Here is a 27893-nt window from a genome sequence, read left to right as displayed (position 1 = left end):
CCTTCACAACTCCCTACGTCTTGGACCTGTTTCCCTATCCTTCCCATAACATTTTATGATTGCAGATACAGTAATTGCCACAGACAGTTCCCACACTCTGCACTGCTAGTGCTAGATAGAACCAGAACGCTAGTGGAAATGGGCTGGACTGGGATGGGACTGGTACATTATCAAGTAAAATCCAAAAATACAGACTTCAAAAACTCTTAATTCAAACTACACATCCACAGAGTACAGATTTTGCAGTTTGCTTGGCCTGCGCAAAAAAAGCTTAAAAATATCGTTTTGACATGAATTGTATCGCTCTATGTGCCGATATAAATACAAATATCGTTTTAGGCGATACGATACGTATCGTTTTTCAAATATCGTATCGAAATATCGCATCGTCCCTCGCGTATCGCGATATTCCGATACGATACGATACGTATCGCACATCACTAATTGTTATAACACAGCTCAATAGTCAAGATATGTAGTTCGTAAATCCTGGTTCATAAATAGGATTGATTTTAACTGACCCCAAAGTCCTGGGTTGAGACTATAGTAACATAATTAACCATCTAAACATCTTGCTTCAGTAACACACATTGGCATTTCAGTAGTCAAGCACTTTAAACTCTGATATTGTATTTTTATTCATCCTTTACCAACATATTTAAGAAATAGCTTATTAAATGCTTTATTTAGCAATAACAAAATTCCAAAATTAACAATATTCATACAACTTGAATAAGAACTTGAATTTGTGTGAAATACTATAGTATGATCTACAACGAATTACTTTATGAAAATTAATTAACATATCTTCAATAGCAGCTCTGAAATGTTAATAAAGAGTTCAAATTGTAACTATTACCTTTAATGGTATTTCCTGCTTAAGCTTCTCATAGTCACATTCAATTTTTTCCAACAACCTTCTTTCCCTGTTGATTTCTTCTTTTGTTTTATTTATTTCTTCATTGGCCTGGGACAAAATTAGAATATACATGTCTGATTGGAATCACGTTAAGCTTAAAAGATTTTAAACACGATACGAGACTCACCATAAAAATGGGGCAAAATACTAACTATTTTTAAATATCTACGTCTTTAATGTATACCACATTCATGTCTTCTTACATTTTATGTTAAAACGTTTTTATTAGCTCGCTTTCTTGTCCGGTACAAATTTTGCAATCAATTTTATACCCACTTCCCAATGAGCTACAGACATGAAACTTGAAACATAGCTCAAAAATGGAAGACAATGCAATATTATATCATTTAATTTTCATATTTCCCTTGGGCTACGCCCCATGGGCTTGTTTTTATTAATTCGCTTTCTTGTAAATTTTGATACTTCCCGATGAGCTAGAGACTTGAAACTTGAACCATAGCTCACAAATGGATGACAATAAAATATTATATCATTTAATTTTCATATTTCCCTTGGGCTACGCCCCATGGGCTTGCAAGTTTTCCATGTTTACATTTTGAAAGAATGTAAATATATCAATTGATTTAAGTCAGCTGTAAATACTTAAATTTGACAGTTCGAAGAGCAGAGGTTAAGAGGTACAGGTTAAGCTCCCATTAGATTCTTTATACAAACATTTCAAAATATAGATAAACAATCTGATTGCAGATATAAAGGTGTTTGTTAATAATGTCAATTGTTATTTATTTAGTATTCTATAAAGTAAACAATAAGTTAAATAGATTGATATATTTATAGTAAGTATGTAGGCCACACATTCAATCTAGTACATAATTAATGAATTAGATTTCCCACATGCTCTGTCTTAATCTGATATAGATGCTTGAAATAGATTTAACATCCACACACATTAAAAACTAAAAAGTAGAAAATAATACATTAGTTCAATAGGTGAAGGTAATAGTAAATTATCTATTGCATGCACCCCACGTGTTTTGTTTAAAATCTTACAAGTATTTATACTCTCCACATATTTAAAAATTATTTTCTACTTTTTATTGAGTTTAAAAACGTTTTGTTTTAAAAAGGTTTTTTATTTATAAATTATTAACTTTTGAGTTGTGTATGCCTACAGTCAATTAATGATAAGTGCATAAAAAATTACAAGGTTACCATTTAAATTACTGGTATTAAAAAACGAATAAGTGATTTCAAGGATATAAATCTTAAAATTCTAGGTGACCATGTGTACACGATGTTTAACAATAGTTTTTTAAGCAACCCATGTTTATTACAATAATTTATTATATGTTTTACATTGATTATTGATTATAGGTTTTAATAATAACTAACCGTCCACTATGATGACCAAACTAATTTATTATCATATTTACTTACCAATTTTAACGTCGTTTCACTCTTTTGTTTCTGTGACTCAAGAGTTTTTATTGCAGATTTATACTGATCCTTGAGTATTTTCAATCTAGAATCAATAGCTTCTATGTATGTATGTATGTGTTCTATCAATGTAACATCAGTTAGCAGCTTCAATTTTATCTCGCACTGTTTCAATTGTGGTTCCATGGCAATTGTTTCAGCAACTAGTTTGTTAAATTCCATAACTAATTTGTCAAGCTGTAAAATCAAACAAGTGGTAAACAGAGTTAGACAGAAATATTTTTAAAAGCTCAAATTCTATTGTAAATAAAAATGTCTGATTATACTTTAAAGTACATTTACAGTAATGTTTTATTCATATTCATAAAGAAAAATATAAAATTAAGAATGGCAATTGGTGATCAGTTTCGATCGAGCAATCATTATGAGATCTATCTAAACATGTATTTATTATTTTCCATCTCATAAGTTCAGTGTTTGCAAAAAATACAACTCTATGGAGTGATAAGACCATGCTGCTAGAAGCGAATGTCATCACATCCCAACTTCGGAGGTTAGGTTTGATAAAGACGAAGATCATGGCCATGTATCTATGTTGTTTCCATTTATGTCTTTGTAAATATTTATTTGTGATCAATGTGTGTGTAAATTATACCAAATCGACAATATCTCAAGCAAGAGATGGCAAACAAGAAGTTTAGCTAACCTATGAGACAAAGGACTGACGATAACGTTTCGACGTAGAAACCTAGGTCTCCACTATATAATAAATTGAATCGTAAGGTAAGCCTTAGATTTAATTATATTCTTTTTGTTGACTTTGCTAAAGCTTATGATAGAATATCAAGACAAAAAATGTGGAAGTTGATGGAAAAACACAGGATCCCAAAGAAACTTGTCAATCTTACAAAAATGTGCACATTTAAGACCATATCAAAAGTCAAAGTAGAAAATGATTACTCAGACACCTTTAGAATTAACACAGGACTAAGACAAGGCGATGCACTATCCCCATTTTTTATTTAATCTAGTCATTGAAGAAGTGCTGAGAGAGGTGAGCAGTCTTCAGTGAGGTGCAAAGATTAACGGGAAGACAAACGTTCTAGCATTTGCAGACGATGTGGCACTTATAGCAGAAAATAAAAAGGATAGTAAGGAGCTAGCAGAAAAGCTAATCACTGAAACACAAAATGTGGGACTAAAAATAAATGAATAGAAACCTAAGATAATGAAGATAAGTAGACTACCTGATAAAAAACCAGACTTGGAAGTCTTTAATTTTAAATTCACAAAAACTGACAATTTTAAATATCTTGGAGTGACAATAACAAGTGAAAGCAGACAAGACGACGAAATCCAATATAGATTAGCAGCAGCTCAACGGTGCTATTCGAGTCTAACAAAACTATTTAGAAGAGACTCCTGACCTTAAGAACCAATATAAAGATGTATAAAGTAATAATACAACCAGTTCTACTATATGGAGCAGAAGTCTGGACGCTTACAAAGCAAAATGAAAAGAAATTTATAGTTTTTGAAAATAAAATCTTACATAGAGTGTTTGAGTATGATAATATTTTTGTTGGGCATCACTCACCTTACTGAAATCACGAGAACGTAGTCCTTGTCATGTCACAATCACACACAGTTCATGCACATAAAAATATACAAAAATAAAAATAAAAATAAATCCAAATTTAAAATATCGGACAAAAGTTCTCAACACCGACGTTTCGCCACACCAAAATCAACGTGCGGCGTTTTCAAGGTTATTCCTCTTCTCACGCAATCGTTGTGAGCGCCTAACCACGACTGACGACCCCGGTGGTGGAGGAGGGGGAGGGGGGACTCTGTTATCTAGAACAGCTGATGGCATTATCTTCTTTTGTTTAGATTTTTCTATACATCCTTTAATTTCTTTCTCTATTATTGTATTGTAAACCGGGCTGATATCAATGGATGCGTTGGCTAATGAATCCTGATCTGAAGTAATAAACAAAGCCTCAATAATATTCCTTTTCTTCCAATTAGGCTCCTTGTATAATACACAGCTTTCCTCCCACTTTATACAATGCCCGGTGTCATGAACGTGTTCAGATATTTTTGAACCATAGGTTACACGTGTATCAACTTTTTTCATGTGTTCATGAACCCGTATGAGAGCCGGTCTTGAAGTTTGGCCTACATAGCTACGTTTACACGAGCATGGGACCTTGTACACCACGTTTTTATTGTCATTACCACAGTTAGAAGGCTTCACTTTAGATACATGTCTTCTTATCGTGTTTTTTGAGGTAAATGCTAAGCAAGGTATTAGGACGGTCTTTACCTCAAAAAACACGATAAGAAGACATGTATCTAAAGTGAAGCCTTCTAACTGTGGTAATGACAATAAAAACGTGGTGTACAAGGTCCCATGCTCGTGTAAACGTAGCTATGTAGGCCAAACTTCAAGACCGGCTCTCATACGGGTTCATGAACACATGAAAAAAGTTGATACACGTGTAACCTATGGTTCAAAAATATCTGAACACGTTCATGACACCGGGCATTGTATAAAGTGGGAGGAAAGCTGTGTATTATACAAGGAGCCTAATTGGAAGAAAAGGAATATTATTGAGGCTTTGTTTATTACTTCAGATCAGGATTCATTAGCCAACGCATCCATTGATATCAGCCCGGTTTACAATACAATAATAGAGAAAGAAATTAAAGGATGTATAGAAAAATCTAAACAAAAGAAGATAATGCCATCAGCTGTTCTAGATAACAGAGTCCCCCCTCCCCCTCCTCCACCACCGGGGTCGTCAGTCGTGGTTAGGCGCTCACAACGATTGCGTGAGAAGAGGAATAACCTTGAAAACGCCGCACGTTGATTTTGGTGCGGCGAAACGTCGGTGTTGAGAACTTTTGTCCGATATTTTAAATTTGGATTTATTTTTATTTTTATTTTTGTATATTTTTATGTGCATGAACTGTGTGTGATTGTGACATGACAAGGACTACGTTCTCGTGATTTCAGTAAGGTGAGTGATGCCCAACAAAAATATTATCATACTGAAGTATTGACCTCACCTAATATACCATGTCGTTTAGAAATAGAGTGTTTGGTCCTATTAATGACAATGGTGAATGGCGGATAAGGAAGAACCAAGAATTAAGAGAACTTTATAATGACCCAGATATTATAGCAATGGTAAAGAGCAGAAGATTACGATGGCTGGGACACGTATGTAGAAGAGATGTTAACAGTAGGCTATGATTAAAAGGGTATGGATGGGGCAACCAGAAGGACGACGGCCGCTGGGACGGCCCAGATTAAGATGGAATGACCAAGTTAGGCAGGACCTCAGGAGGTTAGGAGCAAGTTTGGAGGCAGCAGAGGACAGGCAGCAGTGGAGGCGCATTGTTGGCAAGGCCAAAAATCACTTGGGGTTTGTGTGGCCACAGGAGTAAGTAAGTACCTTAATTAAGTATTCTTAATTTCTCATTACGTTTACAACTCCTCACTAGTTATAAATGATTTAAATCCTATAGGTTTGGACATAGTTTGATAGGCAGAAATTTGATTGCTACGTGATTTTAAGATGGAATAGTAATTAGGACAGTTTTAGTTTTTCCGTGTTAATTTATGATAGATTTTACATGACTCTCCACTCTTGTAATCTGGCGATCTCACTGCCTGGACGCATTTCATGCCAAATTAGTATAAGACTAATAGATTGATTTTTATAACTTACCCTCTTTTGATCCTCTGCCAGTTTCATGTCTACGGCAAAAGTAGAATTTTGGTATTCTCTAATCGAACCTTCATAAAACTTAATCATTCGCTGCAGGTTATTTTTCTCCACGTTCAACTGATCTATTTCATTACGAGATATTTCCTGAGTGTTAACCTTATCCTGGATTTTTTGTAACTCCTTTTTTTTCTTTTTCAACGCAGCTCCTAAATAACAGGTTAATTATTTAAAAATTCACTTACATAGCAAACCTAGTCAGTTGAAGCATTATTTCTTAATGAGAAATGCACTGATGGTATAATAAGTTAAATATTTCATACAGATGAGTCTTAATACTTTTAGTTTTAATTAAAATGGCGACCAGTCAGTAAGCATTATTGAAATGTGATTGGTTTCCTTCTGAAAAATACTTGTGAAAGTAAATACTGTATTGGTAAACTTAACTAATGTCAGCATTTATAATGGTGGCAAATAATGCTAACATATTCACGTTAAAGCTTATTGTCAGTAAACAATATTTGTGTTCAATTTAAAACTTCTAAACCTTCCTTAGCCAGATTAAATTTTCCTAACACTATCTCTACATAGGAGTTACTTAAAAGCTAAAACAAACTATTAAGTTTAGTCCTAGTTGATTGGGAAACCTGGAATAAAAAATGTGAAATATAAATATACTGAAAATAAAATGCTTTATGTATTAGCTTCTCATTCATAGCCTACAAAATCTGATATCAAATTGTCACCAAGTATTTATTTTTCAACTAACTGCAGCTAATAATTAACTAAAGAAAAGAGTTGACATTTATTAATAATATACTTACTTTTTACAGTTATTTCTTTATCTGTTGTTGGCAGTTTTACTTCAACTGTCTCAACAAAAGCTTTTGATTTTTCAATAAATTCTTTCATCGATTTGGTGTCTTCAATTACAGCCTTTTCTTTCTCCTTGATTTTCTATAAAAAAAATTGCTGGGTTGAAACAGACAGTATACACAAAGCGAATATAAAATTGTCAGTTAGTAATATGAACCGAGTAAGCTACCAAAGAGTGTTTTATGTCTATGTGCAGTCTACATGAGTTTTAATTCCTTTAATTATGGTGTTTGTTCGAGTTTTTAGTTGAGTTCCCAGTTCAACACCAATGAATTGAGTATTATTTTCTTATCTTTGTATGCATTTCATATCTTTCTAAAAGTGAACAACTTTTACTTATTGTACAAAAGTTAGACAAATTATTAATAACTCAATAAGCACACATTTTGAAGGCTACCCCAATAATATTTTTACTATACAGGGTGTCCCGTAACTCTCTGGACACATGTATATAGCGTTATTGCTTAGGTCAAGACAAACACATTTCACCATAGGAACATGGGTCTGTGGTGTCTAGTTTTCCAACTGTCAGCATTTATGTATTTTTTACTAAAACATAAATAACTCCTAAACCGATTGAGATACAGCATTGATATTTTACAGAAATGTTAATCTTATTAAGGCTTACCTTTGTTTAAATTTATACAAAAAAATCATTAACCGTTTCAAAATGGCAGCGATTTAAAATATTTGATGCCAAATTTCACAAAAAACCGTTAACGAAAAAATTGCAAGATACAAAAAAGTTAGTAAATTTTATGTAATTTTCAATTGATGAAGACTATCTCTTTAGGACAATTTTTGCATGAAATTTGGTAAATTACATTAGTAGACTCACAGGTCACCTAAAGACTACATTGGCAAAACCAAAAATGCTCTAAGAGTTCGTATGAATGGCCACAGATATGACGTAAACCATCCTGATAAACAAAAACCTGTGGCTATTCATGCGAGAGAACATTCTCAAAATTTTGAACAATGTTATTCAAGGAATAAGAAAATTGGCAAAAGACGCATCAGACTTAAAATTAGGACAGCTTAAGCAAGCTCATCAATTAATACTTAAATCTAAAACGCCTTCCGGTCTAAATTTGGGATAGTATATATTTATATATTTGTCTTTCTTTCTATCAAAACATTTTCTTTTTTACTTCTTCATAAATTATATGTATTTTGGATTTTTGCTAAAACCATATGATTCAGAGTGGTAAACACTTCTATTTGTTATTGTGTTTGTTCCTGAAGAAGGCTAATGCCGAAATATAGAAATTTTTGAAAAAGTGTGTGATAAGTTTATTTTGAAAATGATTAAGCCGTTTGGCAATATTATGAAGAAACAATAAAAAAAATAAAAATTCTTATTAAGAGTACATCAATTTACATTTTTTGTAAGAGGTGACAACCGAAAATCTATATAGGATTTGACAGGGCTTAATTTCAGCCGGAGCACACCGCTCCGGTACTTCTCAGGACACTGGAGCGAAGCTCCTGTTATCTGGATTGATATTTTATTTTGGAATCAATCTTAATTAGCTGTAAATAGTATTTTTATTTTTCAATTTTTGACTTATGGTTTTCAATTCTTTGTAAAAATCATGTCAAATACCGAATCTTTACTTCAGGGCAATGTATTCAAAGTTTATTATACAACGGGGAACGGTGTTCCTACTTGTAAGTCAGTGTGCCGTCTGCCGACCAGGTGCCGACTGCCACTGACTGAGTCTCTGTTCGTTCAGATCGATGATCTCAGTCCACTGACTGCGTGCTGCGTAATTGGATTGGATTGGATTGGAACAGTGGAGTGGATGTGTAATATTAGGCCTATGTCAAATTTAACTCTCAGAAGAAATAAACAAAATAACAAAAAGTGCATGCGAAATACAACGACAGTTTTCATAATAAAAACTGCATGGAATGGCATTTTTCAACCCAGTTAGCGGGAGTATTGTTTTGGTCGTGTGGATACACTGCATACTATACTAAGTGCTTCTGCTTAGTTGCTGGCAAACTTCTTTAATTTTTACACCTGTTATATTACTATTTTGTATATAATATAATGCTGTATATGTGCATTCTTAACCATGCTCAAATGTGTTTAAAATGCACCAATTCAAGTGCAATTTTTACAAAAATTTTCCGGGGGAGGACCCCCGGACCCCCTCTTTCCCCCAGACCCCCCGGTAAGTCATGCTCCGGTACTTCTCAAATTAGAAATTAAGCCCTGGGATTTGAAAGCAAAGTTTTGTTTGTTCTACAACACTTGTCTAGGCTTACCTGCAATTCATCTATGACAAGTGCTTTTCTCTGGTTTCCACTTTCTACTTCTTCTTTGATTAGATCAAGTTGCCTTTGTAGTGTGTCAAAATCTTCTTCTGTACATTTTAAGTCTATAACTGAAAACAAAAACCTTCATAAGTTCCTAGAGCATAATGCAAACTTAACTGAAATCAACGGATCAATCAATATTAACGGATTTCCCTTATAGAGAATAAGCTATTACCGTAGGTCTCATGGTAAGACCTAGTAGTCCCAGAACTTATTTACTTTTAGTAAATCTACTACTTAGTTTTGAGGCCCCCTGAGGCCAAAACCACCAACCTTTCAAATATATACATGAATATATGTACCTACATATATATACAATATATATATGTATGTACAAATATATATACAGATTGGTAATTATAATCAATTCAATGAAAAAAAACTTAATATGATTAATCATAATGGTGGTGATTTATATATTTTGGTGTATATGTAGTAATATGTTATTGTTATCGAGAATAACTATTGTAGTTTGCTTTTATTAACATATTTATATTGTTTATGTTTACGAACATCAACATATATAAAATTTATTTCATACTAGGGCTACCACTATTAACATTTGGTCAAAAACTCTTATAACCGTCCTCGTAGCAGCAAACCTAAGCACTACAAAGACTAATGCTATTCAAATAAGGAATAAATATGACATTTTTAGGGCGATATTTTGGTGAAAATTCAATCCCACAAATGGAAATTAGCATAGTCTGCAGGTTTGCTGTGGTGGGGGTATACATACTAGTTCCTTAGCTTGTAACTGAAAAAACTAACAACTTTTCAGACAAACAATCCATGAAATAGTTCAAATGTGCTGTATTATTTGTTGAAATTATAATTGTTAAGTGTACTCACTTTGTTTTTCAATAAATTCTTCATCCATCAAAGATAACCGGTCTTCACCAGATTTCCTCATTTTATACGTCCTCTTGAGATGCAAAACCATCTGAAATTTATTGCTATTAATACAATACATATGACACCAGTTATCGACCATATTTAATCCAAAGTATTTTTTATAGATGTTCAGTCTTTAAATTCAATAGACAATCTAATTTGCCCAAAAGATGAACGATTGTAAAACAAAGACAAATTACTTTATACCACTTGTAGCCTGTTTAACAATATTATCATCCCCATAAAAATTTCTTATATTTAAATACAGTAGCCTAATATTAATTTTTTACTCTTATGCAGGCATTTGTAATGTTTTTAAGAATCAAAATCACACACTATACCTTGCTCAAGGAGAGCGGCTGGAGCTCGGCCCAACCCTTGAACGCACACTCACCACCGACATAATTCCCTTTACTAAGTAGAAATACTTTAACACCTATTGTATGATGCCTCGAAATCGCAATTAGTTTCTAGTTAAATATACAATAAAGTGATTTAAGTTACTAAATTTGATGTTAAATTCCATGAAAAATAAGTACAAACATGAAAAAATTTATATTTTAAGATGGTAGTTTACTGTTCGGGGATGAAAACGTTTGTTATTTCTAGAAAAATGCAAATAAAAATAAATATAATAAACGGTATCAGCATTCTGACACATACTTTCTCAAATAAGTTTGTCAACAACCCTTATCATGTGTAAGCGTTGAGTGTAAATATACGGAAATGGGATTTGTACAATTTTGTTCAAAATTTAAAGGACATACTAAATTTTTATCAAAATCGTTCAGGCAATTTTTTTAGAAATTCCATTTTTTCCGTTATTTTATGGGGTTTTATGAGAAAATCCCCATTAAAAATCAAAATATCTAACAAATGAAAAAAAACTTTCAAAATTGTAAGGACTATTTCATACTATGTTAAATCAAAACCGGCTTTTTTCTAAAATCCAATTTTTTGTTATTTTATGGGAAAATAACATAATTTACAATAACTTTTGAACCGTAATTTTTACAGAAATGGGATTTATACCATTTTGTTCAGAATATAAAGGACTATGACATACTAAATTTTTATCCAAATCGTTCGGGCCATTTTTGGGAAAATCAAATTTTTCCGTTATTTTATGGGGTTTTATGGGAAAATTCCCATAAAAAATCAAAATTTCTAAAAAATGAAAAAAAACTATCAAAATTGTAAGGACCATAACATACTATGTTAAATCAAAACCGGATTTTTTTCTAAATTCCAATTTTCCACCAGCCGTGCTAGGCAACCAGAGTATAAAAGCTATTCAAGCAGAGAAGATATTTTACCAAGCTTATACTGGAAACTGTCCGTCCTGATCACACTTTATAGATACTTTGGCCTAGATATTTCTAAAGTTACAGTAGATGAGGTGTATTAATTGTTATGCCTTACATCTTTATCAATGGCGATTTCATCTTCTTTCTCGTCCTCTTTTTCTCCATTGTCTTCAACAGTGTACATCATTTCAAACGGATCAGTCAGATCCATGACCTCCTTCAAGTCCACAAGCCAACACAAGACAGCAATCACATGCTGCCAAGAGTGTGGCGTGTTTACTACAACAGCAATATATAATATGAATGAATATAAATTACAGTCCAAAGAATTTTAAATTTTCCAATATCAATCTAAATTATCTTCATAAACGGTTTAATTCTTTTAATAGGCTACTTGGGAAAACAAAATAATATGCATATCAACAATGCTGCTTAAAACACATTTAATTAGCAACACATAGGCACTTTTAGCGAATTTCCCATATAGGGAATAAGCTATTACCGTAGTACTCATGGTAAGACCTGGACCCAGGACCGATTTTTTTTTTCGTTTTGAGGTCCCTAGAGGCCAAAAACACCATCCGTTCAAATTCATATATATATATATATACTTATATATATATATATGTGTCCGTTAGCGCGATAACTCGAGCAAAAATGATCCGATTTTGATGAAATTTGGTACAAACGTGTAAACCTACGTTTATTCGAACGAGTTCGCGAACCAGCACGATCGGGCCATGGGAACGGGGGTTTATGGGGGCTTTTATGGGGTAAAAATGGGTTTTTCCAATTTTTGACCCAAAAAACATAAAATTTTGCAATTTTTTCCAAACTATTTTGTAGAGCTTAAAAAAACTAATAATTTAGTATATTGAAGCGTTATAATGCGCCTAATGGTTACGGAGAAAATTCCAAAAAATTGTTAATTTAAAATTCCCATGTTATTCTTATGGAGAATAAGTAAACTGTTGTAGTTTGCTTGTTTATTAACATATTTTGCCCAAATTTGGAAAATGTTTTTATTTCTTACTAACTATTAACATTTTACATAAAAAACACTTTTACCCTCCCTGTTGCAGCAAACCTAAGTTTGTGTTAAACTGATTCTTTTTAAATAGGCAATAAATGTGACATTTTTAAGGAGACATTTTAGTGTAAATCCAATCAGTCAAATGGAAATTCGCTTAGTCTGCAGGTTTGCTGCGGCGGGGGTATTTATTAACTTTACGGTATTTATTGATTGTCAGCCAGTGTTTTGTTGAAAGCTATATTAAACAGTATTTAAAGTCTGGTATAATATAGAAACAACACTGTTGCAGAAAACCCAAAGACTTAGCTAATTTATAGTTATTGAGTTTATTCTTAAAACCAATTTTACAATTTAATTCACGCTTAGTATAAATCTCATTGGCTCAATGAGAAATTTGGTTAGCTACTGTAAGGAACACACACAAGTGTTGTTCTGACAAATCATTACAAGCCTATAATAAAATAAATTTGGTAAGCAGTAATTTATATTAGCAAAAATAGATAACTGATCACTGTACCAGTCATAAGCCAGGATCTGTCCATTTTGGAACGATATCCAAACTTCCTCAAAATTGATGGTATATCTTCTAAGTAGTTTGATTTCGATATGACAATGTTTGAATCCAGATTCTGCAGAAGGTGACTGATTGTGGTCACAAACATTGTAGTGTTCATTGGACGAATGCTGTTTCCAGGTCCGATTACGTCTGACGCCTTGCGATCAAAGTACTCTTGCACCTGGATAAAACAAGACATCGAGATTTGACCTGGTCCTTTTTTAATTTTTTGGATGTAGGCCTATATAGAAGGATGTGATTCTTTGGAAACTAAAACAAAAAACTACATTTCTATCTCCTTTTAATAGGCAATGTAGGTCTAAAAAATATAACCGTTTAATGAATAAATAAATAAAAAAGTGATAATGCCACAACCTCCAGGTCTAGCCTGAATTCATTTGAAAACAATTGGCTAGAGTATAGTAAAAATTATTCTTTATTCTATCAATCAATATCAATGTTTCAAAAAACCTCTCAAGCGACTTAAAACTAGAATTTTTTATTAACCTTTGAAATTTGGCTGGTTGGTGATTTAAAAGTTGTTAAAACATCGTTTCACGTCAACACTATGGTTACAACAAATTGAAAGGCGCCATCTTACCTTAGCTTGTGCAGCTTGCTGGAAAGGCTTTTCTGCGATTGGTCTTGTATCCTTACGTTTTCCACCTCCTCCAAAACCTATCATTCTTCTGGCCGAATCGGTACTGACCATTTGACTTCTGCAAATAAAGTGTGTGAAAAGTAAAATACCCCCGCTGCAGCAGACCTGCTAACTAAGCAAAATTCTAGGGATGGGTCCCAAAATTTCGGGAAATTTTACTGGAAAATAGTATTCACGATTTTCGGGACAGGATTACATTTGATTCGGAAATTTTTTGGGACTGGTTTTTAACCGATAGACGGCGATTTTGCGCGGCTATAGCGAGAGATGTTCACCATAGTTCCGCAAACGCAGGAGGCGAAGGCATTTCGCCGATCGCGCAGTGACCGTGAGTCATTACGACAATCATGCCGTGACCGCGAGTCATTACAATGATCGGGCTGTGACCGCGAGTCATTACGACGATCACGCCGTGACTGCGAGTAATTACAATGATCGCGCAGTTACCACGAGTCATTACGACAATAATGCCGTGACCGCGAGTCATTTCGAAGATCACGCTGAGACTGCGAGTCATTACAATGATCGGGCTTGACCACGAGTCATTACGGCAATCATGCCATGACCACGAGTCATTATGACCATTACACCGTGACCACAAGTTATACTGACGATCACGCTGTGACCATGGGTCATACCGACGATGACACCGTGACGGCAAGTCATACCGACGATGACACCGTGACCGCAAGTCATGAGTGAAAATTTAAAAACGTACGTTTTCATGTCCCTGGCCTTTTATTTCGTAGATACTGGATTTGTAGTTTATTATTATGTGTTTTAATATTTTTTGGGACGGGGGCAACATGTTACACACATTTATTTGGTTTTAAATAGGTTCTAGGTATTTTTTTCGTATTTTTAAAGTCCCAAAATTCACGACCATGACGTGTCCCTAGGGTACATTTTCCAACTTTCACGCTGTTTTTAGACTAATTACTCATGCCGAAATATATAATGCCATATTTTTATGTGATCAATGGTTATTAAACTTACAAAAAAGGAGCATATTATAATTTTATTGTCATTACAAACTGACTACCATGACAAAATAAGTCTGTCCCTCGATTTGGCGTCACGACCATTTGGGAAATATTTTCAACTTTGGAACACGACAGTGGCAAGCCTGGCGTCGATGGAGTCAGTTGGTTTTAGAGACTAGTTCGGGGTGTACGTCAGGATTGTAGTGCCGGTCGTTTCGAGTTGAAAGGAGGAATTACAAGATTAATAAAGGATAGATTGTGTTTTTTGTAATTTTGGTGTGTCCATGACCGTACGTAGTCATTCGATGAAGTGGACATGGTGTTAATTTTTGTTTATAAGATATTTCAATTGCTAGATTAACCTAGAAGTCCACTTTGTATCCTCGAACATGAGGTGCAGGGCTACCGCCAGAACAGAGCCAAATAACACGTAATTTCACGACCAAAGTTTCACGACCATCGCGGGTTTTTTCACGACCAATCCAGCCTTATGGATTATAGTGTGTTTGGTCGTGACAATAACTTTAATATAATTGTAAATTGAACAGTTTAGTTCAATTGAAACACATATTTTTATTATAACTAACAGGATAATTGAATGATTGTTTAGAAAGATTTAGATTATTTCAGAAAATTCACGACCGTACCGCTTGTCTCTGACCATCCCGTTTATGATTTCTATCATAAAAATTTCAAAAATTAAAATATCGTCATATTTCAATGTTTCATACACAAAAGAAGCACACCTCTATACAAACATAACGATTTTTCGGGTCTCAGGTAAGTTTTTTCAGAGTTATACAAACTTAAAAAGATTTTATTGGCTTTTTTTCAATTTTTTGAGTTTTTTTATTTTTTTCTAGAAAGACCAAATATACAAAAAGCTCAGTGACCTTTTTATTGTATAATGGTCATAAAAGTAAATTAGTTTATAGCAAAACATAGTTATAAAAATAATATTAACTATTTTTAATATTCATTTAAACGTCCGTTATGGTCGTGACAGGATTTTGTGTTTTTCCACTAAAGATGCTCTTTTAAAAAGAAACTACCAAAGATATTGCGTTACCATGGACATTTTATGAAACTGCAAATGGTAATGAAATAAAAAAAATTATAAAAGTTTTGAAAAAAGGGGGAAAAATTTGCAAAGTGCTTTTCCTGAAAACGTACGTTTTTAAATTTTCACTCTCATACCGACAATGACACCGTGACCGCAAGACAAATTGAAATTCGCTTAGTCTGCAGATTTGCTGCGGCGGGGGTATTTCATAAACCTCTATATTTCTTTACTTCTAGCACTTGAGGTACTAGTTCAATTGAGGTTACTTGGCATGTTCATTGACTTGAGTCGTGCTTTTGACTTAGTTGACCATGGTCTACTTCTGGGAAAAATGCATGATGCTGGCATTAGAGGCATTGCTCTTGATTGGTTTACATCATACCTTAAAGGAAGAAAGCAGTATGTAGCAATCCCTGCCATCGATGAAACAGGTCTTCTAAAGTATCATCGTTCTGCTGACGCCTCAGTCACGAAAGGTGTGCCCCAGGGTTCCGTCCTCGGACCGACCTTATTCCTTCTATTTATAAACAACTTGCCCACTTGCGCAAACAAGGCAAACATTTGTCTGTTTGCCGATGATACATCTCTTACTGTATCCAGTCATTCCACAGAAACACTTGAGCAATCGATTTTTCTTGAATCTAATAGCCTGCTCCAATGGTGTGAGGATAATCATCTTGTCCTAAATGCAAAAAAAACCCAACTTCTCCAATTTAGCATTTCAAATCATCAAACAAACAAAAAACAAGGAACATTTAGCTTACTGTTGGGTGAAAATGAGATCCATCCCTGTCAAGAGGTTAAGTTCCTTGGTGTGGTCCTTGATGAAAATCTTAACTACCACAAACATATCAAACATGTCACAACAAAAATATCAGTTGGTATTTCCATGCTACGTATGCTTAGCCAAACAGTAAATTCAGAAGTCCTCATGTCTGCTTATTATGGTCTTGTATATCCATATTTATCCTATGCTGTCCCTGTCTGGGGTAGTGAAAGTGAAAAGACGAAGTTTCTTTTCCGACAACAATTGAAAGCCATCCGCATCATATTTTCCCTACCTAAACGACAATCCTGCAAAGACATTTTCCAAAAATTCCGAATTCTAACCTTCCCATCCATATACATTTTTGAAACACTATCCTTCACCAGAAAAAATATATCTTCTTTTTGTTCACAGATCAACAATAGATATCCACTTCGTAATTCTTCCGACCTTGCAATTCCTAAGCACTCAACTTCCTTCTTCCAAAAAAACTTTCAATACAATGCCGTCAAGCTTTTCAATAACCTTCCTCCTTCCTTAAAGACCGAACAGGATTTAAATAGATTTCAGAAAAAACTAAAGAATTTTTTGCTGGATAATGCCTTCTGCAGCGTTCGTGAATTTCTTTGCCCTAGAACTGGTGGGGTAAATATAGTAGCATAGTTGACAGTTTTAATTTATACAAGAGAGTTTTTTTGTTATGTAAATATTGTATTTTATTTTGTTTTGTTGACGTAGCTAATGCATTTTATGTTAATTTTGCTGAATAAACGACTTATGACTTATGACTTATGACTTAGTGTTAGACTTACTGTGGTGCCCTAGCACTGCCGGTGGGAAGGTTGCCTTGCACACTCGTGTGCTGAAGCATGGCAGGTATCGTGTTAGCTCGTTGAAATTGGTGACCTAATAAACAAATTAAAACATTACAGTCTTAAAGTAGCTACAGGTGTAATAATGGAAATTTATTATTTTATTTTGAAAACTGAGTTTATTAATAAACTTTGCCTATTAGACACAGTAAAAAAAACTTAAATTTATGATATAAATAATATATAACTTAGATTAATAACATTGTCCATATAAATGATTTTGAATGATTTTACATGATTCTTTTAACACTTTTATCCTCAATGACGAGGACTCCGAAAATGTCAAGGAGTTAGAGGTAGAAGCAGGGAAGCTCAAGCTCACAACAAGGAGACCTTGGCTAAAGATGAGCGGCTCCAGGACCAAGAGGTTCCTCTGGCTCATGAGGAAGGGTTGCTCAAGGCAGGAAGCCTATGAGAAGAGCCTCGAGCCACTAGAGAGGAATGCTAACGAAGGGGAGACTAGCAGTAGGCCTAAAAGACCTAGGCAGGATACAACAACCCCCGAAGAAGCTCGGGAGAGAAAAAAACAGAAAGAAAGAGAGCTCAGCAGGGGCAACGCCAACTACCCAGGAGGCAACCAGTCAACCCCAAAGACTCTCTTACAAACAGACAACAGAGGGGATTGGAATTGGAGTCATCCACACCAACTACCCCGAGGTCCTGCTGACTAATTTGCTAATTTGAGAGAACGGCTGGGCGTAGAAACTCGGTAGAGGTGTCTAGAGAAAGGTCTTGGTCTGTAGATGAGCCATCAAAATAAGAGAAACATGGTAAATTCCTTTGGGGATCTGCTCAAGTCTCAAGTGCTCAAGGTCAAGTGTTATGAATTTACTGAAACTGTCAAAATTAAATGTTTACATTATAATTTATGGTTTTAAATTGATTCTCCACTGCATGGCAAGTTTTTTATAGTTTGAACAAAATGATGAATTTAATGCGTTTTAAATATGTTTTGTTCAAAAATCTTTGCTTTATTGCTCTTAGAAAATTTTAAATTATGAAACCAGAGGGACATATAAATTTCAAAGGAGCATATAATTATTCCTTACGGCCATGGGGTTAGCTTCAATAGGTAATCATTTATATCTTACTAATATTATAAATGTGAATGTTTGCGTGTTTGTTTGTTTGTTTGTTTGTTTGTTTGAAGTTCAATCACGCCTTAACTACTGGACGGATTGGGCTGAAATTTGGCATCATGATAGCTCACATTCCCGATTAACATATAGGCATATTCTTATCTCAAAAATCCTTTCGGGCTCCGCCCCAGTGACTCTGCAGTTACCCATGTTAAACTTATGAGTATTCATATTTAAAGGGAATTAAATAATTTAGTCAGCTGTTTCAACTTAAAAAGTTGGTTCTATGATATGCAAAAGCATTAAAAGTTGTAAGATTTACCAACAGGGTGCAGCACTATATTTTAATGCATTTATGAAAACAGCTAATTTGAACTAACCAGCAACAAAAACTGCTATACTCAATGAGAACTAACTGTCAAAGTATGATTGTTTACAGTTATATTTCTGTTGTTAATTTTATATATATAGAATACTGTAAATTTAAAGAAGCAAATGTTATCAAACTTTGTCCACCTCATTGCAAACGCAAGGCTTGAGTATAACTGCAATAAGCATTTTATTCATATATGCCAATTGCCAACCCCGTACGAAGGACGGGTACTCTGCTAGTTACCTATATTCAAGAAAGAACGCCTAAGGTTCGTGAGATATATAATAGGCTACACGTTTTCGATAATCGGGATGAATATTGTGTCATACAATAAAAACAATGCAAGTGTACAGACCTTGATATGGCACACAACCCTCCCGATCTGCTGATTGGGACCTGTTACGCTGCGATGGCTTCAACAAAGCCCCAGTGCTTTTTTTCTCTGTGCATGATCTGAAAACAAATTTATACATGTAGAAATTTTTTATTATTTTAATATGAAATTGCTCATTTATCCATGTATCTAGATAAAATCATTGATAAAATATACTCCCTAGGTTAGTCTATGATAAAATCTAAGACCTCATTCGCATTATTAAGGAAAAATCAATTAAAAATTGACGCAAAAACAATTTTTCTTGGTAAAAAAGAGTACTCTGTAACTGTCTTGGTGAAAGATAGTTGTTACACTCGGCAAAATAGTAACCAATTACTTACCATTCAAACAATATTTTTCAAAAATCTGTTATTTTTCCTACAACTTATATATAAAGCTCATTTCAATTTTATTGTTTGAAAAAACTTGTGTATAAATTACCTTGTAGCACTGCCTCCAGAACTGGGAACTCTGACAGGTATATGAGTTGAAGCACTGCCTCCAGAACTGGGAACTCTGACAGGTATATGAGTTGACCTTCGTGATAGAGATGACTTTCTCATTTTTAAAAGCTGTAAAAAAACAACTCATTGTAGACCAAGTAAAAATTTGTCTTCGCTAGAACACAAATTTGTTTTCATTTTTTTAACGAGATACCCTGAATTAAGTAAGATAAGTACCATGTGAAATTTTTAAAGACACACTTATCTGGTAACACTTTTGTAACTACTCATCATTGATGGTATCTACTCTTAAAAATAGTTATTTGATTAAAGAACATGTTTTTGTTAGGTATGAAAAGGTTTATCAAAGAGGGGAATATCTTCTAAGGGAGAGGCTACTAACTTGATTTAACCACTGCAAAATAATAATTTTGGTAACTATAACAGTCCATCATACAGTGCTTTAAACTCTACTCATTGATTAATTTGATTACATGATTATCTTTATTTAAACGATCTGTTGGCCCGTCCTACGTGGGAATCGAGTAGTCAATTAAAACGAAATAGTTCAGAGTATCTAGTTTACACGCACAGTGACAAATTCTGGCAGTTTTAATGGGGGCCAACTGCCCCCAAAACAACCTAATTAACAATTAATTGTTATTTTTTATTTGTTGACCTTATTAACAAATGTCACGTGACTACCTATTTCTTCCATCCGATTATAGACCTAAAATATAGCGATATGCATTTTAAATTTGATAATTTTACCATAAAATAGCAGTTGCGTCGATTTGAAAAGACTTGAAGTGAGATTGGAGACCGATTTACACATACTAGTATTAAGTAGAGTTGCTACAATTGCATATACCACTTATACAGGGTGAGTAAAAAGTGTGGAGACCCCCTGTTATTTTTTTAACGGCCTATAATAGAAAAACTAAACTCGGCACACCATTATGGCATGTTATGAAGTATTATTGGGCATTACCGCCACTTGGTGTTCATCCCCAAAATGGGGGATTTCGGGGGAAACTAAAAAATTTAAAATAGGCCCTACAAAGACCCATCGAGTGACCCCTCATTTTGAAGGTCCTGGTTAAAGAAAACCAACAACGCAAATTAGAGGTCTCGATCTCAGTTCAGTACAAAATGGCAGCCAATTGAAATTCTCATAAGTTCCCAAACCCAAAATGAGGGATTTTGTGGGAAACTCAAAAATTTTAAATGATAAGCCCCATCGAGTGACCCCTCATTTTGAAGGTCATAATAAAATAAAACGAACAACGCAAACTATAGGTCTCTATCTTAACACAGTGAAATATGGCAGCCAATTGAACATGAAATCGCAAGTTATTTCCGATTTCTAAAGATTTCAATCTGCTTCTATATTTTACTGGATTTAGATAGAAGCCTCTAGTTTGCGTTGTTAGTTTTCTTTTGCCAGGACCTTCAAAATGAGGGGTCACTCGATGGGGCTTATTATTTAAAACTTTTGAGTTTCCCCCAAACTCCCCCATTTTGGGTTTGGTAAGCAAGTGGCTACTAGGCTTAAAAATTACTTCATAACATGTCATAAAGGTTTGTCGAGTTAAGTTTTTCTAGTATGCGCCGTTAAAAAAAAAAAAAATAACAGGGGGTCTCCACACTTTTTACTAACCCTGTATATGTACTTACCGCACCTTTACCCCAAGTAGATATACTCCACGTCAAAAATTAAATACAGTAATAATGAAGCCTTGGAAGGGAAGCAGTCCAGCCATGTTCTAGCATTATATGTATTATATTTAGTAAATTAATAAGTGTTCAAGTTCAAGTATGTTATAGGCAGCGAGCAAGGTTGTAGGGTAGTAATTTTTTAAAGATTTTTAAAACACATTTAACAAAACATTTGATCATATCAAACAAATAGGCCTATGTAGTATATTTTGAGGGTCATAAAAATGCTGCTTGAAGAAAACACACGTTTAAAAATAAACACTAAAAAACTATATTTTTATCACAAAAGCACTTCCATGAATACTACGATTTTAGCCTTAAAGTTACCTTCAGGAAGATTACCCTGGTCAGAGATTTCCGTAACGAATATGCATATCCTATTAAAAGATGTAGCCTTACTTAAAACAACACATAATATAGCGCTGCAAATGCCAAAGGTAACAGAAATTAGCATCTTTCCATGTTAAAAGGTAAGTTTGTTTCAGACGGTTAATTTTTATCCTCGAAATCAAAATATGTCCCAACTCACTTGTTCCAGTTAAGACTTTACATTCTATTAAGTTGTTAACCATTCTGATCACATGAAGCCTTGTGCCATTATTGAGGCCCTTTTTGATGTATTGATATTCCTCATCAATAAAACCACTGCCCCCTTTTATTAGTCTAATCTGTGTCTTGGTAATCCACTGACCTCTATATTTAAACACTCAGTTGGATTTTCTAGATGGGTGTCTCCGCCTTCGTCTGTTTTCAAGGACCCACTATTCTTCCCCTTCGTATACTGACAATTAATTACCTGACTTGTCAAGTTCATGTAGTAATTCATTAATACTGTTAGTTTGTAAAGAAAATTATATAAAATACTTGGCTTGGTGCTTTCATAACTGCAAACTCAAAATACACCCACAAATGAAAAAGATTCAAGATATTGGTTAAAAAAAAGTTATGTTTGTGTAATAACATTATTCACACGAAGTAGATGATTTGTTTGATTTGTCGATCAGCTGTTTAGTTTCAAATGAATTAATAATGTCAAAGATTTGTGATTTAAATACACAAATTATTATAGTAAAGTTTTCTAAATCATGGTAACTTATCCTCCACTAAATTTTACTATTCCCAGCATTAAAATAAAGTAGTATGATCCATTATGGGTAAACTTTAAGGCACACAATCCTCGATTGAAATGTAGTAGATATACATTAAGAGTCATAATACACAGAAATTATTATGTAGTAGACTTTGACTATTTTCAAGTAACAAACATAGGCTATGTTTCTGTAAATAAAAATTATCTCCCATGTTATCCTTATGGAGAAATACGAAACTTTATAGGGCTCCAGGGCCTCAATCTCTCATTATTTCCCTAAAATGAAAGTTTCCTGCACAACTTCACGTTACCCTCTTTCCAATGACACCAAAAACATGTCAATCGGTTCAGTAGTTTCGGAGGAGTAATTGTCACAAAAAACCTGCTTGCGTATTAAATAAGTATATACTAGTGTCCCTGTTGCTCGAAATCGAGCAACTGCTAAGTATTACAGGCGTTATTTTAAAGCGAATAACAGTCTTATTTTAGCGAATTTCCCATATAGGGAATAAGCTATTACCGTAGTACTCATGGTAAGACCTGGACGCGGGACCGATTTTTTTTTCGTTTTGAGGTCCCTAGAGGCCAAAAACACCATCCGTTCAAATTCATATATATATATATATGTGTGTCCGTCAGCACGATAACTCGAGCAAAAATGATCCGATTTTGATGAAATTTGGTACAAACGTGTAAACGTACGTTTATTCGAACGAGTTCGCGATCCAGCATGATCGGACCATGGGAACGGGGGTTTACGGGTGGTTTTATGGGGTAAAAATAGGTTTTTCCCATTTTTGACCCATAAAACATAAAATTTAGCAATTTCTTTCCAAACCATTTTGTAGAGCTTAAAAAAACAAACAATTTAGTATATTGAAGCGTTATTATGCGCCTAATGGTTACGGAGAAAATTCCAAAAAAATTGTAAATTTAAAATTCCCATGTTATTCTTATGGAGAATAAGTAAACTGTTGTAGTTTGCTTGTTTGTGAACACATTTTGATCAAATTTGGAAAATGTTTTTATTTCTTACTAACTATTCACATTTTACAAAAAAAAACTGTTTTACCCTCCCTGGTGGAGCAAACCTAAGTACTTGTTAAACTAATTCTATTTAAATCAAGAATAAATGTTATATTTTAAAGTAGACATTTCAGTGTAAATCCACTCAGTCAAATGGAAATTCGCTTAGTCTGCAGGTTTGCTGCGGCGGGGGTATTTTATGACTATAAAAGATTCGACTCAAAGATTATGGAATACTCAAGATGTACATAACAGATCGATATAATCAACATTTCTTGTAAATATCTTATCATTTTTTAAAAGCTGATTTTTTTTAGTGTTTATAACACACATTACTTCTATTTCTTCCCCTTGGTGGTGTTCTATGACTTTCCTATGTTTCCATAGTTTGCAAATCGTCTCTTTCAATGATTACTAAGAAATGCAGCACAGTGTTAATTCCGTTTTGTTTTTAGTATATCAATTTCAATGGCAGTTTGGGTTTCAGCGAGGAAAATCTACAGAAGATGCTCTGTTGAATTTTACAAATTTAATATATTCAAGTTTTAACAATGGCAACAAAACGACAGGTCTCTTTGTTGACTTTATGAAGGCCTTTGACCTGGTTAACCATAATATCTTACTATTTAAGCTTGAGGCAGCTGGTATCAGAGGTGTGGCGCTCAATTGGTTCCGCAGCTTCCTGACTGGCAGAGAACAGCAGGTACAGGTGACTGCCTCAGCAGACCACTGCCCGTAACTGTAGGTGTGCCGCAGGGCTCGGTTACCTCAGCAATTTTATTCCTTGTTTTTATTAACGATTTGCTTGACAAGAATTTTAAAGGTCAAATCCAAGCTTTTGCCGATGATATTGGTTTTCTTTATTCTAATAAGGATAAGGAAGTTTTAAAAATGAATTTAATGTTTGATTTAGACATACTCCAAGATTGGTGCTTAAAAAACAAAATGAAAGTTAATGTTAGTAAAACAAAGTTTATAAATTTTGGCTACAGAGAATTTTCTTTTTCATCTCCTATTTTGTATCACATACAAGGCTGCCAACGTGTAGATTGCCAATGTGAGGAAATTGAGAGAGTTAAATCATTTAAATACCTTGGGATACACTTTGATGAAAAATTTACGTGGGAAAAACACATTCAAATTCTGCATGCAAATGTCAAAAGATCAATTAGAAAATTTTATTTCTTAAAACATTTTTGTGAAGAACATTTATTGAAAACACTTTATTACGCACTAATACATTCACGTTTGCAATATGGATTAATATGCTGGGGAGGTACTTTCAAAAGTTTCATCAATCGTTTAAGAACAACTCAAAATCATTTTTTAAGAATCATTTTTAATAAACAGTTGAGAGAAAGCTCATTTCCGTTATACTTTCAATCAAAAATAATGCCGATTCAGAATCTTTTTATATTTAAAGTATTAAAATTGTTTTATCTTAAAAGTGGGAACAATGGAACTGATAACCTATATTACAATACCAGAAGTGTAGATAATTTGTTTTACAGGACCCCTAAAGTCAACAAAGAACTGTTCAAGCATTCGTATCTATTTTTGGGGCCTTTTGTTTTTAATATGTTGCCAATTGATATAAAAAGAAGTAACAATGTTAATAGTTTTTGTAAAAGGTTGAAAGAATGGTTATGTAATATAAATGATACTTCGTTGCTTCGTAATGTTTTAGAATAAAATCTATGTTTTTCACATCGTTAAATTGTAGTACGTTTTTTATATATTTTGTGTTCATTATTTACATTTCAGGCAGTCAGATATGTATATTTTAATTTTTAGAAGTAGACTTAATTTCAATATGTAACGCTACAGGTAGCAGCAGGAGTGATAATTTTAGTAATGGATTGATAAGACTGAACTCTTCATTTCATGTATAGATTAGATAAGTTTTGTGTACACTGGCCACAATTACTGGACAAAGTGGCCAGTTAATTTCCGAATTGTTTTATGATTTGATGATTGTTTGTTTTTGAGGAAATAAAATTCATTATTCATTATTCATTATTCATTATTCATTTAGCCAGGCTCTCTCGTTTTTTCCCATTGTAATAATCACGCCAACCCAAATTCAAATAGTAGCCTAACTAATATCATTTCAACCAAGTAAGTAAATGTTTGTAGCAAACTAACTGTTAAATTAGCAAACTTATTGACTGTTTACAATTAACATATGTTCTTCTTCTCACTTTTAATTTCTTACAACAGCTGGAGTTTCATAGCAATATTTGTTTCCCATGTTAATCTTATGGAGAAATACGAAACTTTAAAGGGCCCCAGCGCCTCACTCTCTAATTATTTCCCTAAAAAGAAAGTTTCCTGCACAACTTCACGTTACGCTCTTTCCAATGACACCAAAAACATGTCAATCGGTTCAGTAGTTTCGGAGGAGTAATTGTCACAAAAAACCTGCTTGCGTATTAAATAAGTATAGATAATAGATAGATATAGATGTTACAATTTGAATGATGATTTAACCCGTGTAGTCCATTCTTGGAACATAATCAAAAGACAGTACCAGGTTGTAAAGTGTTAAGGAGTTCATAGATATCAGCATACTTACGCAGGATATTCTTCGACTGACTCGCAAAATCAGACTCCCATGACACAAGGGGATGGCGCGGCGTTGTTGGGAACCAGAAACTGACGGTTCTCAAGCTCTATCTGAGATTCCAGCTGATCTGGGAATATGATAGCATCAGATCTCAGCACGCCTGCAAGTATACGAGAGGTTATTGAAAGAATAAAAAAAAACAAGAATTAGTTTGAAAGATAGCTAGGGATTGAAAGCATGAATAATAATCTTTAACTAAATTTTATTTCTGTATCCAATCCAATAAATTTACACATTTTTTTAGTTATTTAGTTTTTTTACAGTCTACAAACCCTTGTTTTATTACTATCTAACGTCACAGGTTAAACATTCTCCCTTCGTAGACTTGTCATTCTTATGGATCAGCCTAAGACAATTTTAATGTTAGTTCCAATGGTGCCTTTACGGTAAAGTTTTTGTTTTCAATTTGTTTCTTGTAATTTCATTTACTACAAAATTAGTTTAACCAAATAAAACAATCTAACTATTAACATAGCGATCATCTAGTTTTATTACCAAACAGTAAAGCACAAACCATAAAATTATAAGGAGAAGCAAGATCTTGTCAACACCAGCACACAACACTACCAACATGAACCAAACATAAAAAAGGTTTATATTTTACTATGGGATGAGAAGCCTACGCTAACGTCTACTCTTTCTTAGATAGCTCGGTTAATTAATAGTCTGGTGACAAATGCCACTATTGTCTAGAATCTTATATATTAAAACGTAACAGAGTTTTTTTATTTCACGATTCTGAATCAACCACTTGGCGGATTTTCATGATTTTCGTGTTGAAAGAAACATAATTTTGAGAACTAGGGAATGTCGTATGTCGAAGCCATAATTTTAGTTTAGGGTTTCAGTTTTTAGAATATTAGTTTAAAATTTTAAAAAGTTTAGCAGCCGACACTAGCATTCAAGAATAGCTTTTGGTATAATACCAATTGTTTAACGTAACAGCTGTAAAGTCAATGTGAGAAAGACTGATGATCAAGATGTGATCTCTATCACTGAATTGTCTCAGCTAGGAAAAATCAAGTGAAAGATATTTGTTTCTTTGCTCATTTTGTTTCTTTGATATAATAAAATTGAATGCAGCCATTTGATATATTAGAAACAGAGGAGCATATTACCTTTAACCACAAAGATGTTAAACTTTTTTAAAACTCACCATATTGCGTTTGGATACTGTAAATAGCTTTTACAGTATATTACGTGAGCAAGACGTGCCATTAATGTAGACTTTGAATATGTAGGTACTGCAATTCCCATTTGCAGTCCACAAATAGGAATTCCATTAATGTGAACCAAATATAACACTCATAGTTTCGATACTGCAATTATACAATTCGTTGACGTGAACCCGACGTATCATTGACTTTGAATACTGCACATAGACATCCCATATAAGTGAAGCAGAAGTAGGCCTAAGCCTACCATTGACTTCGGATACTGCAATTAGGCATTTTATTTATGTGAACAAAATAAATGGACCATTGAGTTTGGATACTACAAGTAAACAATCCATCTACGTGAACCAGACGTACCATTGACTTTAGAATCTGTAAATAGGCATTCCATTTATGCGAACCAAATATATCATTGGCATTGGATACTGCAAGTAGACATTTAATTTATGAGAACCAGAAGAAACATAGAATATGGTTCCTGCAAGTAGACAATTCATTCACTTGATCCTGACTTATTAATTAATCGAATTTGGATACCTACTGCAAATAGGCATTATATTTAAAATGCGAACCAAATATATAATTGACATTGAATT

The 27893-nt window shown here is 33.8% G+C and overlaps 1 protein-coding gene across 1 annotated transcript in view; it reads right to left on the bottom strand.

The window, feature by feature from the left end:
- LOC128994189 (kinetochore protein NDC80 homolog) overlaps positions 1-26115 on the bottom strand; it is a 43304-nt gene extending 17189 nt beyond the window's left edge. The window contains exons 1-13 of the mRNA XM_054418561.1: positions 26072-26115; positions 19660-19790; positions 19198-19295; positions 17331-17424; positions 13647-13764; positions 13007-13226; positions 11572-11735; positions 10108-10198; positions 9205-9323; positions 6879-7011; positions 6058-6263; positions 2318-2554; positions 860-967 (exon numbers count right to left, since the gene is read on the bottom strand). Of these exons, the coding sequence (XP_054274536.1) occupies positions 860-967; positions 2318-2554; positions 6058-6263; positions 6879-7011; positions 9205-9323; positions 10108-10198; positions 11572-11735; positions 13007-13226; positions 13647-13764; positions 17331-17424; positions 19198-19295; positions 19660-19781 (1710 nt within the window). The 5' untranslated portion in view covers positions 19782-19790; positions 26072-26115. The remainder of the gene's footprint in view (positions 1-859; positions 968-2317; positions 2555-6057; positions 6264-6878; positions 7012-9204; positions 9324-10107; positions 10199-11571; positions 11736-13006; positions 13227-13646; positions 13765-17330; positions 17425-19197; positions 19296-19659; positions 19791-26071) is intronic.
- Positions 26116-27893: the final 1778 nt, after the last annotated feature.

This window comes from Macrosteles quadrilineatus, unplaced genomic scaffold, assembly GCF_028750875.1.
Source record: "Macrosteles quadrilineatus isolate MER2022 unplaced genomic scaffold, UCM_ALF_1.0 Scaffold_5__1_contigs__length_97177068, whole genome shotgun sequence".
Classification (NCBI taxonomy): Eukaryota; Metazoa; Arthropoda; class Insecta; order Hemiptera; family Cicadellidae; genus Macrosteles; species Macrosteles quadrilineatus.
This window is presented reverse-complemented; position numbering and strand designations above follow the sequence as displayed.